The 14,466-nt window shown below is 34.4% G+C and overlaps 1 protein-coding gene across 6 annotated transcripts in view; it reads right to left on the bottom strand.

The window, feature by feature from the left end:
* The window catches only part of LOC129798897 (protein unc-13 homolog 4B), a 61,176-nt gene that overhangs the window by 11,005 nt on the left and 35,705 nt on the right, over positions 1 to 14,466 (bottom strand). For all 6 annotated transcript variants that reach the window (XM_055842375.1, XM_055842376.1, XM_055842381.1 and 3 more), the window contains 4 exons: positions 14,188 to 14,464; positions 2,907 to 3,014; positions 2,579 to 2,808; positions 1,488 to 2,510 (listed from right to left, as the gene is read on the bottom strand). In XM_055842375.1, coding sequence (XP_055698350.1) covers positions 1,488 to 2,510; positions 2,579 to 2,808; positions 2,907 to 3,014; positions 14,188 to 14,464 — 1,638 coding nt within the window. The remainder of the gene's footprint in view (positions 1 to 1,487; positions 2,511 to 2,578; positions 2,809 to 2,906; positions 3,015 to 14,187; positions 14,465 to 14,466) is intronic.

The raw sequence follows: 14,466 nt of genomic DNA, 5'->3' as shown, positions 1-14,466 counted from the left end.
TGAAAATCCGGAAAAAATAATAGGTTTCGAGAAATCCTGCGAGACTGAAAATCAGAACAAAATTCTTCGAGAATCGGGAAAATCCGTGAATAGAAAATGCGAGTATCGCGAAAATCCTCTGAAAAATCCGTTACCATGAAAATACGCAAAGAAATCCTCTTGTAATGAAAATCAGGTGAAAAAATAAATGGGCTGCGAAAAATTCTGTGACCCACAAAAATCAGGAAAAAATTAAAAGGATCATGAAAAGATCTGCACACCGCGAAACTCAGCGTATCGCCACAATTTGTGAAGATTTTGTGGGACATAAAAATCCTTCAAAAATTTAAAATTCAGCAAAAACTTGCGAAACATTCCATGGACTAAAAAAATACGCGAGAAATTTCGCCCTGAGATGTCCTGGAAGTCCTTCTGAAATCTCTTTTTAAATTGATCAACTCAAGTAAAGGAAAGCACGCTACCTTCAGACGACTCAAGCTTCGGATAACTCAATTTTTTTCTACTAAAACTATTCGACTAATTACTGTTTACCGGTTCCCAACCGATTCATGAATTACTCAAAAAATACCACAAAATAGTTTTAGGAGCAATAAAATTAATTTTGGGACAAAAATTACTTATCGTTTTATAACCGGTTCCAACGGTACCAGTGATTTATAAATCAGTTTTGAACCTATTATAAATCACTCAAAACATGGCCCGAAATACCTCAGGAGTAATTTAATTGAATTTCGGATAAAAATTCGTAATCGGTTGTAACCCGGTTCATTATCGATTCTTCATGGATTTGAACCGGTTCAGGCTTTTTCGGAAATTCGGAAATATTGCGGTAATCTGAAAAAATAACAAAACTTGGGTATTGGTCTCGTGTGCGAAGCCTCAAAGCCTGCTACTACCCTGTCAATATTAGACCGATCGCAGGTAATTGACCAGTTTGAACGATTACAAGAGCTCTTATTACACTGAGAAAAAAAGAGGCTACTATTAACTTTTTTTCGTCATAACTTTAACACTTTTCGGGTGCAAAAATATATTAACATTTTAATGTTAATTTTGCACCTTTTGAGGGTAAAATCAACATTAAAAAAAGGGTAACTTTAACCCCTAATACACCTAAAAAGGGTAATATTTACACTGATTTCGGATCAATACTGCAGGATAAAATTAACATTTCCGGAATGTTATTTTGACTTTTTCGGATTTCTCTCACTCAGTGTACCAAAAAATCACACGTAATTCATAAAGTGAATGAACGCAGGAAAAAACTATTAATATACTGCGAGAGAAAAATAGGAAATTGTATTGAATGTGACATAAAATCCTCTTTTCTTCTTACATTTCGCTTAATAAATTTAAATGAAAAGACCCAAAAACGAAATTACTTTTTCAAAGATATTTTTAAAGTGGGAACAGCAAAAAAAGCCATTAGCAGAATATTTAAACTTCAAGAATTGCGTGAAAAAATGTATAGAATGTAAAGCACTTACTCTTGGAAGATTTTATCGTAGTACTCAATAGCTCTCTGAAGATCTGACCGAATGAGCTGAATCAGTTTAATGATGTGTTGCAATTTGGTCTCATCAGTTCCCTTCTGACACTCTGTATCGTCATTGATGGTGTTGAACCAGTCATCAGCTCCAGCAATAACTGCATCCTTCAGTGCTCCTCGAATATCCCAGTTGGGCTTCTCAGTGTTCTCTTTAATCCATCCATATTGCTGAATAGGAAAGAGATCTGTACCTTCCGGTGGTTCTAGCATGGCAATCTTGGCCAAAATGTTGAGAACATCCATTAGAGTCTTTACACAATTTTTATCTCCTGCAGTTTTCTTGCGCAATTTCCGGATGATTGCAAAGCAGGAAGGCAGGAGTTTCTTTGTGGCATCCCAGAAGAGTTTTATCTCATCAGATGAGGCAGTCTCATTCTGAATTGGACGGATAACTTTGTCCAGGAGTTTGTCAAATAGACTAAATGCCAGTGGATGTTCCACGTGGATTCCAGCATAAACTGACCATTCCACCAGGGACACATCTGTCAGAGTTAGTCCACTTTGGGCAGTGTGTTGCGTCAGGACGGATTCTCCTTTGTCCGTGAACTTTCCTGACCACCAATACGGAGCCACTTTGGACGTTTCCAGCTCATGCAGCAGCAAAATCCTGAGGAGATGTCGATGCTCTTGAGCTGCAACTCTGTTATTCTTCTCAGAACTAAAACTCAGTCGAATTTTGATGAGTCCACGACTCTTCAAACGATTTTTCTTGTCCAAATTGTACCACAGCACCAAACCCGAAGCTGGGATGCTCTTGAGCGGAATATTAGCCTTGCCAATTAACTCATTATCATGCTTCCCACTTGAAGCTGTTACAGCAATCTCCTTCATTAGCTTCCTCAGCCCCTTAACACCCTTCACATCAAAAATTTTATTCATCTTCTCCCGAACAGTTTCAGCAGGATCAAAATCCCACACTTCAACCACTAAAATATTCTCATTGGCATCATCAGAGATTGGCCTGGAATAATTTTTTTTTCCTATCAAACAAAAGGTTCAGAGCAAAAAAAAATACCAGAAAATTCTTACAATGAAAAATGCTCTTCCCACTGAGGATTCAATGTTTCAGATTTCACAGAAGTATTGTACCGATGGGTTGGCGCTGCGGCCAGATACATTGTAACAAAAGGATCAGAAAGTCCATTGGGATCCTTTGGAACTAAATCTTTGGCTTCAATCACCTCAACATTGAGGCGGATTTCCGGGGCTTCTTTCGTCTTTGCCGCCTCCAAAAGTTCTTCATGCCGAGACTCTGAAATCTAATTAAAAGCAAATTCTCCACATTTTTGCGCCGGAACCATAAAAAAATAAAAGCCACAAAACTTTTCTTAATTATTGGAAAGGAAAATAAACTCACCTTGAAGGCATCTTGAATGTAGGAAAATAGCGATGTTTGACTAGTTTCAATTTCTGCACCAATATTGTGGAGTATTTCATAGAGGATCTCCTCATACAGCTCTTCCAGCTACAAAGTAAATTTGGGAAAATTTGCAAATTGAATGCAAATCATTGATCACAAATTTGGGGATTTTCAAGGATTCTCTCAACTTTTTAATGCATATCACCAACTGATCAATATTTTGATGCACTTGAGTACGCGTAAATTGATCTCAAGAGTTTGATAAAATACTTCTGCATTTGATTGATTGATTCCAAATTAAGAAAATTTATGGGAAATTAACGAGGAAAATGTTACATGCATTGCATGTTTATTTTGTTGCGTAGCACAAACAAAATTAAAAAAAAAAAAAAAAACAGAAAAATATCTGCAAGGGACATTGAATGCTCTTTCACCTCATTTGTCTCAAAATAGATCTTGTTAGAGAGAGTGTTTGGGCTTAGAAAACAGAAATGATCGTAAACTGCCACTCTCTGAGTCATCAATGGGTCAAAAAAGGGGCTGGTCGATCTGAAATTCTGATGTGAGCCAGAAAACAAACCGCAATAAACACTTTATAAGCTTGTGATAACTGTGATTCTTTACAACAAAGAATCTTGGATTAATAGGAATTGGATTTTGACCAGATTTTCATCAGTGACTCATCACTGAGAAAAAACGGGGGTGCAATTAACTTTTTTTCCTCGTAACTTTAATACTTTTTAGGTGTAAAAATATATCAACATTTTTTTAATGTTAATTTTACACCTTTTTAAGGGTAAAATTAACATGAAAAAGGGTAACTTTTACCCCCAATACACCTAAAAAGAGTAACATTTACACCGATTTTGGATCAATACTGCAGGGTAAAATTAACATTTCCGGAATGTTATTTTAACATTTTCGGATTTTTCTCAGTGTAGGCTCGAAATGGTAATTCTCGAATTTTTCAAAAATTCACGCCCTAAAAATGGTCAGGAATTTTGCTGAATTCATATTCGAAGTCGGTTATGAAACTGCTATAGTGGTCTTCCTCCGAAAGGTCTTCCGTTCAGAGTTTTAACCTAGTTCGCAAAGATCTACAATTTCTAAAAACCGAACAAGCTCGTGGAATTTTAACAGTATAAAAAAATATTTTTTTGTACTGTTTAAAAATTTTTTTTTTAACTTAAACTAATACGGTCTTGAGACTAGAAGTTTAGAGTTTAGTTCAGTTCTAGAAATTCTTGAATTTCTAAACGATAATCGATATCAATGATTTTTCAAAATCGTATTGGTTATTATAATCCTAATCGTAAACTTAAAAAAAAACTTCATCAAGAAATTAGATCAGACAAGCAATATAAAAAAAACCTTAGTTTTTAAACCCATATAAGATAATCTTCAGAGCTAAGTTTAGCCATATGACTTGTCTAATTTCTTATTAGACATCTTTTTTTGGGAAAACAATTCGATATTAAGGGTTAATGTTTTTTTAACATTGAAAAATCTCCCAAAATTGTCTGTTTTTTTAGAATTTCAAGACCCTCGGGATTTTGGCTGAACCTAGTCTCCAGTCTTTAGTCCAGTATGAAATCCGTGTAAGTCAAAATTTCACGAAAAGACTTGCCTCAGATCTAAATCCTAAAAGTTTCAGAGAAAGTTTTCTTATAGACTGTAAAAGCCTTGGTGCTAAATGCACATTTTCATTTTTTATATTTCGATTTTCATTTTTTTCTAAATATTCCGGCTAATACAGGGTAAGCTGTTATTAGCGCAATGCTATAATTAAAGGCGTTGTCCATGCTCTTGAATAAGGCATTTGTCCAAGTGCATAAAATTAGTTCTTAATAAAGACTTAATAAGTCCTTAATTAAGGAATTTTTGAGTGAAGGTTCTGACATATTGTGACAATAAGTGGAAATTGAAAAACTTGAAATTTAATAAATGTAATTTATCGTGTGGTATTTCTGGACAAGGTGGTTTTCGGGACATAATATGGGTATTTTGGGACACATAAAAAATCCTATAAATATTTCTTTTCTAATTATTTTTAAGTTCTATATGAAATATTAAGACCTTTACGTGTCAGATAAACATAAAACTTCTGAAATTTTATTTAATTTAAAGCGTGATATACGCGTGAATTTTGAGTGTCACATTTCATTTTTTACGAAACCTTCAGTATTATCCGTATTATCAATTTTACAGATGTCAACACAAACAGTGCTTAGTTTTTTTTTCGATTTAAGTCACATTATAAGTGAAATTTAAACAAAAAAATTATGAAAGAGTGAAGTTTAGAACTTCTACTTAAAGGCAAATAATCAGGCTCGGTGAAATTTATTTGCATAATAGCGACTTTTGTCTGTCCCGAAATACCAAACTGTCCCGAAATATACCACTCTTACTTCGTTATATTTTTTTGCTATTTTGTATAAAAAATGATGTATTTTTCAACATTTTTCGATAAGTATCTTATTCTGGATATTATAAGGAACATAAATATTTGTATCAACAAAGAAAAAAAAATTTGTGAAGTCGTTAAGTTGTTTGAAACTTGAAAGTGCTAAAAAGTGTCCCGAAATACCACACGTTACCCTATACTTAATATTCACAGGGAAGGTAGAGGGTGTCAAGGAGTATCCGAAAAGCGAAAAAACGAATTTTGCAAAAATCTACTTATTCGACTTATATTCTGACGAATTGAAATAAAAATGATCGAAAAAGAAAAGATGAATTACAATCTGCTGGACTATCTCAAAATAAACTTTTTATTTTTACTAATGGTCAATAGGGAAATTATTCAGAAATATTGAAAGGTAATATTGTTAAGAATCTCAACAAATATTGGTGCAACTTTAAGCGGTCTAGCTCATTCTAACAAGCATGGAAATGTTTTGAACTGTAAAAAATGGATCAGTTCTTGAAGATTTGCGAAAATTTAATCTCGTAAAACAAAATTAAGTTGTAAATGTTAGGAAGGAAGTATAAACGAAATTATCGAGAATGAACTGTATCACCGGGTACGAATATTTTATTAAGAAATATCGGGAACGAATTGAAAGGCACCAACAACTTTCTTCAATTCTTGAATAATTTATAATCCTCATTCCTGTAGGGGGAGGTGAAGCTATTTTGAACTGTAGGGCAACATCAGTATATGATTTTTTTTACATATTTTAAAAAAATGGGTCTTAGAATTATTTTAATTAGTTCCACAATTACATTACCTTAAAGGCCAGTTTCCTTTGGAAATATTCGAAAAAATTATATATCAATATAGTCCAACAGCCCAAAATAGCCCCACCTCTCCCTATATATTTGGAAAACTAACCAAAAACTAGAGCAATAACTGGGAAAAATTATTTTTTGTCAATTTAATTTTGACGATTTTATTAAGGGTGATTGGCTGGGATGACCGATTTTACGAAAACCGTCTTTTATTCTTTGATTTCGTGATTTATTAATGCTAGAATAAGGGCTCAAAAACTAAGTCTATCTCTTAACTGCTTAGCATCCTTTGGGATTCTGAGTCCCGAAAGAAAAATATTGGATATTCCGATTCTTGTGGATGATTACAAATTTTAAAGATATCCAAATCTAGGATACTTTTATAGAAGCACGATTAATTCCTGAACTAAGAAATTTTTGATCAAATAATCGTGAAATTAGCTTATACTGGATAAATTACTGTCCGGAAAGAATTAAAATAGGGCCTGCCTCTCCTTCAAATTACAGAATCTGGGATTTAAAACTGTAGAAAAACCAGCTGAGAACTCACAAATCCGTCTGACGGAAAATTTGGAATGCAGATCACTTATATTTTTGGTTAGTTAAAGAGCATTTTTCTCACACTTTCTCTCGAATATTTGCCTCAAAAAAAAAATCCCTCGGAACAGATGTGAGAGAATCAAAGACAGAGTTCATGATCATCCCACTGAAGATTTGTTTAACAATTTGAACATTTTAAATGGATTTTGCAAACCCACCGTCATGGAATGAGCTATTAGTGTATTCTGCCTCTCGAGGGCATCTTTCCTAATGCCCCTGAATTGATTTTTGGCAACACTGCTGCTCCTCAGCAGATTCTTCTTCACTTTCTTCACACACTCATTGATATCTGGTGACAATGCAGCATTTCTATTTAAACTGGCATATTTGATATTTTTATTACTGAACCCATTGGCACCATTCATAACTCTAGGTAGAGAATATGTGCTCATTTTTTTCTTCAAATTTATCGAGGAATAAAAATTAAATCACAAGAACTTTAGTGCTTATTAGAAACACTTAAGAATTCTGTCTTATAGAATCATCACGAGTTGCATAATTTTTCATTGAAGATCTATGAGGAGGAGTGAACTGTACACTGATCTTTTAGGATGATTCTCTTGAGTATATTTAAAAATAGTCCGTAACACCTTTGAGCTCTTTCACAGAGATATTTGTGACAAGAAAAAAAGTCAGATGTCACAGAAAATTATGAATTATAATATTAAATGAGACACAGAACAGAACAAAGGGATCTTCCTCCAAAACAATATGGACTGAAGATTACCCTGAAGATTACACTCCCGAGGATCAATTTTCTTCTCAACACTGAGCTCAAATGCGCGCGCGATTGTGCAGAATATCGAGAATGATCTGTTATCGGAGGACAACTGACTGTGAATACGATTGATGATCGAGCTGGGAGCGAAGAGAAGTGCGGATTTTGCCAAAAATCTATTCTAAGAATAATCACAACCAGAGAGAGCCAACGAATGGCTGAGAAAAATTCCCTCAAAATGTCTCTTATATCAGCCAACTTGCACAATTTGGACGAATCTTACTCCTTTTCTCACCGTCATCACCCACCCACATGGACCAGGAGTGCGCATTTGACCGAGGAAATGCGTTCAATTCACCCAATGAATGTCCCAATATGCCCTTGACCCCGTTTATTGGTCCATTTTGAGGTTGAAAGGGAAATTCTGCGTGAGACGCGACGAAAAACATGTGAGATTCCGTGCCAGGTTCTCGTCAACACAAATTAATGGGTCGTTTGTGAGCAATTGCGTGAGTCAATAAACAGAAGGATCATCAGAATAAAACCGTGAAAACGGAGGGTGCACGAGGAGTCATTAACACATTTTTTTTTAACGCTTAACACTAGTTCTTGGCTATTCCTAAAAGGATATTTATCAATCCAACTCCAGGGTTTTAATATAAAGTGTATCAGCTTAATATGAGTGATGTTACAAACTAATCGGAAAAAATAATCGGACTCCTACAAAAATATCCTACATTTGCACATCCTTATACTAAAAGTAATCGTCCACAAGAATAGGATTTTTATCGATTCCAATTCCAAACAATCTAAAAATTGATTTTCCCTGAAAAAGCCATATTTTGTTTTGGGAACTCAGAGTCATAAACACATTCGGGTTCCAAGACCTTTCAAATAAATCCATACTTGCTTTTATCGATTGAGAAATACGCTTTCTGGATTATTTTTAATCTTCCATCTTAAAAAAAAACATTATTGCACGATAAAAAATTGATGCTCTCTATAATAATAACTTTTCGACACTATCGAATCGATAGTATTGATAAAGCTATATCTGTTAGATTAAGTGAATGTCGAGTTTTTACGCATTATTGGACCATTCATTACGATATTCTTAAAAGAATGTGACTGTTGATTTACAGGATTATTTACAGGAAGTGTAACTATCGTTTAATTTTTTCAGAATCGACAGAATCGAAAATAAGTTATCATGTCACCCCTGATTGTTCGAATAAAGCGCCCCTACATTGGTTCTACGCACCTTAAATACTTTATTAATTTTTGCTATTTTGCATATGCGAGATCTTATACATATATGAAGAGATTTTCCAGTGATACGTTGGGTTATAACAATGATATTACAAATTAATTCTATTCATCTTTCCTATTCTTTCATTAAACAAATAACCTTTTTCACATTCCAAAATTAATAACAACAAAAAATACTAAACTTTTAGAAAATCAGGTTTTTAGGCTTATTTTTTTAAGTAAGTGTACTAAGAGTTAAGCAGAAAAAGTGCTCAGTCGAAATACTCCTATCAGGTTCACGTCAAAATGTCGAAAACCAATTATTGTCAGTAGGCGTAGATCCTAAATGGGTCGAAATCCTGAAATGGTCAAAAACCCGAACTATTAAAATCCCGAATGGGTTGAAATCGAAATACCAAAGAGTCAAAATCTAAAATGGGCCAAAACCGAAATACCGAAGAGACAAAATCCGAAATAGGTTAATAGCGAAATACAGAAGAATGGAATGGGTTAACATTCCAAAATATAAAAATCCCGAATAGGTCGAAATCTATATACCAGAGAGTTAAAATCCAAAATGGACAGAAATCGAAATACCGAACAGTCAAAATTCCGAATGGGTAGACATCGAAATCCCGAAGAGTCAAAATCCTGATTGGATTAAAATTGAAATAGCGAAGAGTTAAAATTCGGAATGGGTCAAAATCGAAATACAGAAGAATAATCCTAAATATATCAAAATCCCGAATGTGTCAAAGTCAAAATAATGAAGAAGAAAAATCTGGAATAGGTCAAAATCGTAACACAGAAGAGTCAAAATCTGGAATAGGTTAACATTCCGAAATATTAAAATCCTGAATAGGTCGAAATTCCGAAAGGGTCAAAAGCTCGAATTACCAAAATCTCGATTGGTTCGAAATCTAAATGGCGTAGAGTTGAAATCTAAAATGGTCCGAAATCGAAATACTGAAAAATCAAAATCTCGAATGGGTCGAGATCGAAATGCTGAAGAGTCAAAATCTAGAATGGGTCAAAATCGAAATAGCGAGTCAAAATCCGAAAGGATCCAAATCCAGAATGGGTAAAGAATCATAATTCCGAAAATCATGACGTTTGTCATAATTAGTTGAATAGCATTTTCAAAAGCTTTCATGAGTGCTCTCGCTAAAATTTATTAATCCCAATACAGTTCGGGTTTTTGACCTTTTCTGGGCTTATGTCTTTCAGGATTTTAGGAATCAAAATATTGGCTGCCATAGACAAATAAAAATAATCAGTGTTCGCTGCAGTTTTAACTCTATGGCTAAATATAAAAAATAGAGTTTTTCGCAATTCCTGATAATCAAAACATTTTACTAATTCACGTATTAGGCTATTGTTCATGACTAAGGAGCTTCTTCCACTAAAATTTGCACTTCCTGAGTAACATTTACATTAAAAGGATTTCGCATATCCTTCCGATCCTTCTTTTTGTATTCATACTTTAGCATTCATGTATGATGCTTTTTTTTGCTATATTACGTAGTGGAAACTTTTTTTGGAGCATGTAAGGCAATAAACATAAATTACCGTTCCATTGAAGCTCAAAACAAAACTTAAAATTCAGCAAAAATTTTAGCATGAGCAGGAAAAATGTGTTATATTTTCAAAATATGTTTATTAATGCTATTGATAATGTTTTTTAAGGACTAGCAAAATTCATAAATTCGATCAGTATTTTAGAAAAAATGTCAATGAAAAGTCAAATATACAATATAAAATAGATAATTAAAACGGGTATTATCAATGTGTAATGCTTAATGCACTTGGGGCTTGGTATTTCGAAAATTTAAAAGTTGTAAATCAGTCTAAAATATCTCAAGCTTGATATAAAGTCATTACGTATCAATTTTCCCTATTTTCTGATCAATAGAATAATTTATTGACCAATAGGGTAAGTGTGCCAAATTTCGGCATAGTTGCATGCAAGCATCAAAGTCTCAAGTTTGAAGTGGAATATTTAAAATTAATTTATTTTTTATTTTTTCTTCTTAATGAGTGTTGCTTGGAACCTTGTAAAGAGTTTACCGTCTTTATTTACTCTAAAATCATTCTTAATATATTTTAAAATGAATAAAAATATAGATGTAGGATTTGGGAAAGGGGGATATCGGGGAAAAGACTCTTCTTTTAATTTAATAAATGGTTTAATTCAGTACTATGCAACTTCATCACGTCTCCTCCCTTGAACAGAACTCTATAATACTATTTGTTCTACTGATCGGGTACTACGTTCCCAGTGAAATCATTCCAAATTCCAAATTCATTCCCACACGGCCCTTCCTGACAATAAGTTGACCCCCGGACAACTTCAGAGTCAATCCTCATTAAACTTTTATCATCATCAAGAGCAATCATCGAGTCTCCAGCGTTGCATGGTGTTACAGCAATTCCCAAGCATGAAAAGATCACTCCCCACTTCTTCTTTCGTCTTCTGTCCATTTTGGTAATATTTAATATTCTTGTGTCCTTTCGGTAGATTACTTGTCTTGTGTCCTTCCTTCTTGAAATATTCAAAGTTTCTCCATTCTTTCGCTGTTTCGTCTTCAGCTGTATCTTCTTTGAGATATCCTTACGCTCGCATCTTCTTTTTCTTGATCTCGTCTTCTTTGGTGAACATGAGGCGATCTCGTTTTCAACTTCTGCATGTAATTTTTCAACTACTTCAGACTCATACTCTTCGCATGGTATCAGTTTGATCCAATTCTCATCTTCAGAGTCATCTTTTTTCGTCATTTCCGTCTTATTAGTTTCATCTTCACACTCGTCGTAGACATCTTTAGCTTCATCAACCAATTTCTCCTTATCGTTCACATATTCGTCACATCGAATCTGCATAATCCAACTGTCATCATCAAAGATTTCTTCCTTCGTATTTTCCATATTTGGAGTTTCGTCTTCATCCTTGTCCTGAACCAACATTTGAAGCATCCTTGGGACACCCTTTTCTTTATTGATCTTTAGTTCACTCTTCTGGAAATCAATTAAAGCTTCATCATGTTGCACAATGCGCAGTGCAAGCTCTTCTTCTTTTCCATGACAAGACAAATTTCTCTTCACGCATTGATTGATAAGTCCTTTTTTCGTCAAAAAGTCCAATAATTCGTCGTATTGCACAATTCGTCGTGCAAGATCCTTTTTTCTTCCCATTGCAAGGGAAATTTCTCTTCTCACATTCTTTCACAAGTCCACACTTGGTAAGGCAAGTAACCAATTCCTTAAAGCTTCTCATCTTTCGTCATTCGTTCTACAATTATCGTCTTTCGTGTTCTTGTAACTCTTTTGCTGTTACTATCCTTCGTCTTCTTGTACCTCTTCAGCAGATACCGTCTTTCGTCTTCTTGCAACTCTTTAGCAGTTACCGTCTTTCGTCTTCTTGTAACTCTTCAGCAGTTGCCGTCTTTCGTCTTCTTGTAACTCTTCAGCAGTTGCCGTCTTTCGTCTTCTTGTAACTCTTCGTTCTCACTTCTTGTGCTTTTGCACCGTCTTTTCACCTATAATTGTTCTTTTTAGGTCTTCTACTTCATATCACGTCTTTTCATTAATTTTTCATCGTTTTTCTCCACTCATTTTTTTTCATCGGCCTCCTCAAAATTCCACGTCTTTTTTTATTTTTCCCAGCAATATTCTACCTCCATCCCGGTTGAGCCCCCATGTAGGATTTGGGAAAGGGGGATATCGGGGAAAAGACTCTTCTTTTAATTTAATAAATGGTTTAATTCAGTACTATGCAACTTCATCACGTCTCCTCCCTTGAACAGAACTCTATAATACTATTTGTTCTACTGATCGGGTACTACGTTCCCAGTGAAATCATTCCAAATTCCAAATTCATTCCCACATAGATATAGCTTTGGTGCCCTACTTCGGCCACCTTCATTCTCATAGTTCCTTGCCCTTCGGGAATTCTTCCAATGTCTTTTTCACGTCATCTCGTTTGTCGAATTTACATTTTTTACATTGTATAATCTCTAGAGTATGTAAAATCTAAAAGTTCATGGAAATTCTAGGAACAAAAAAGGTGACAGAAATTGCAAGCTAGCCGGAATTTGGCACACTTACCCTAAGTGATTATAACTGATGTTTATTTTTGAGTGTTTCTTAGGTTTCGCAAAAGAATAATTTATTAAAACAATGCTTGTGCTTTTACTTCTAGCAATTTGAAATCCGTCTTAAGATTCTTAAAGATTTAAGATTTAATATATAAACAACTAACTTTATTGCACTATATTTTTTTTTCAAGGATTGAAGAGTTTTTCATAAATCCATTTTTCGATTTAAACTCAGATCTAGAAGGGACATTTGAGAGTTATCGTGCTAAAGATAGCAGACTTTAGCTTTACAGAGTATACAAGGAGCCTCAAAAGCAAACATTACCAAAGTCCGTGCCCAATCAAAGGACATAAAAATTTAATCAGAATCTGACAAAATGTTATTTATGGCTCCGGCACACCTTTTAGATCAGGAAAATTTCATAAAGTCGAAATTCGAAACCTTTTCTTTCTCACATGCTTTGCATATGCCTATCTCATTCTCTCGCACTCTTCTTCTTCTCTTAAACATCACTTCAAATTCAATTTACCTCAATCGAATTTGGTATGCGAAAGAATGAGATAGTCATGCAAAACATGTGAGAATGAAAGGGTTTCGAATTTCGACTTTATGAAATTTTCCTGATCTAAAAGGTGTGCCGGAGCCATTACAAAAGCTTTCTTAAGTTTCCTAGATAATTGAAACTTGAACTTGAAACTCAATGCAGAAGCTTTTCTGATCAGAGATCTGCCTTAACCCTTTAAGGACGATTGGAACACTGGTGTCCCATAAAGAAAATAATTTTTCCTGACTACCTAAAGTTATTTTTTTCTTTATGTTTGTACATAATTGCAAAGTAGAAGGTTGTAGGAATCTAGAATATTTTTTGCAAGTCCCTAGCTATTTGGTATGTAGTAAATATTTAAGTTCAAAAATGGCGAATTTTTAAATTCTCACATTCATAATTGATTTTATTTATTTTTTATACTTTCAATTTTTTTTAAGCAAAACCCTTTTGGCAATAAAAACTACAATATTCATACGTAATATTTTTTCATTAAAGCGAAAAATATTATTTATTGGTATTGTCAGAAAAATTATTTAAATTTTTGGGCTATTTTTGTCCCTATCGTTCATAGAAGCACAAAATACACCGAATCAGACTCTGTTGGACTTTCCAAGGTTATATGTAAGACTTATCATTAATTATGTTTCTCAGTTTAATTTTTATTTTTTTGTTGATTTTCAGTCCGTAAAAAGTGTCTCGTCGTTAAAGGGTTAAAAAGCTTCTTATCAGTACAAAAACCTCTTAAATTTTCTGTGATATGCCATCGAGAGATGTGAATGAGTGACCTTGATTTGGATCTCAAGTTCATGGGGGGGAACTAAAAATAAACTAATCCTACTTACATTCCATCCCACGGCATCCTCCACAAATTCCAGTGACTTCACTTCGGCGTCTTCAGGCTCGCTGTCTGTGTCATGCAGTGTCTCATTTCCACTGTCATTCTCACCCTCCTCGCCAAGTAATCTGGCCTCCAGTGCCACAGCCTCTTCGGCCACCGCCTCCTCTGCCACTTCTGGCAGAGGGGCAAGTGGAGTGGCCATTTTCTCCTCATCGTGAATCGATTTCTGACGCAGCAGCGACCCAAATTTCTCAAAGAAGCCACCGTCCAAGTCTTGAATTCT

The sequence above is a fragment of the Phlebotomus papatasi genome, chromosome 1 (genome assembly GCF_024763615.1).
Source record: "Phlebotomus papatasi isolate M1 chromosome 1, Ppap_2.1, whole genome shotgun sequence".
Taxonomy (NCBI): Eukaryota; Metazoa; Arthropoda; class Insecta; order Diptera; family Psychodidae; genus Phlebotomus; species Phlebotomus papatasi.
This window is presented reverse-complemented; position numbering and strand designations above follow the sequence as displayed.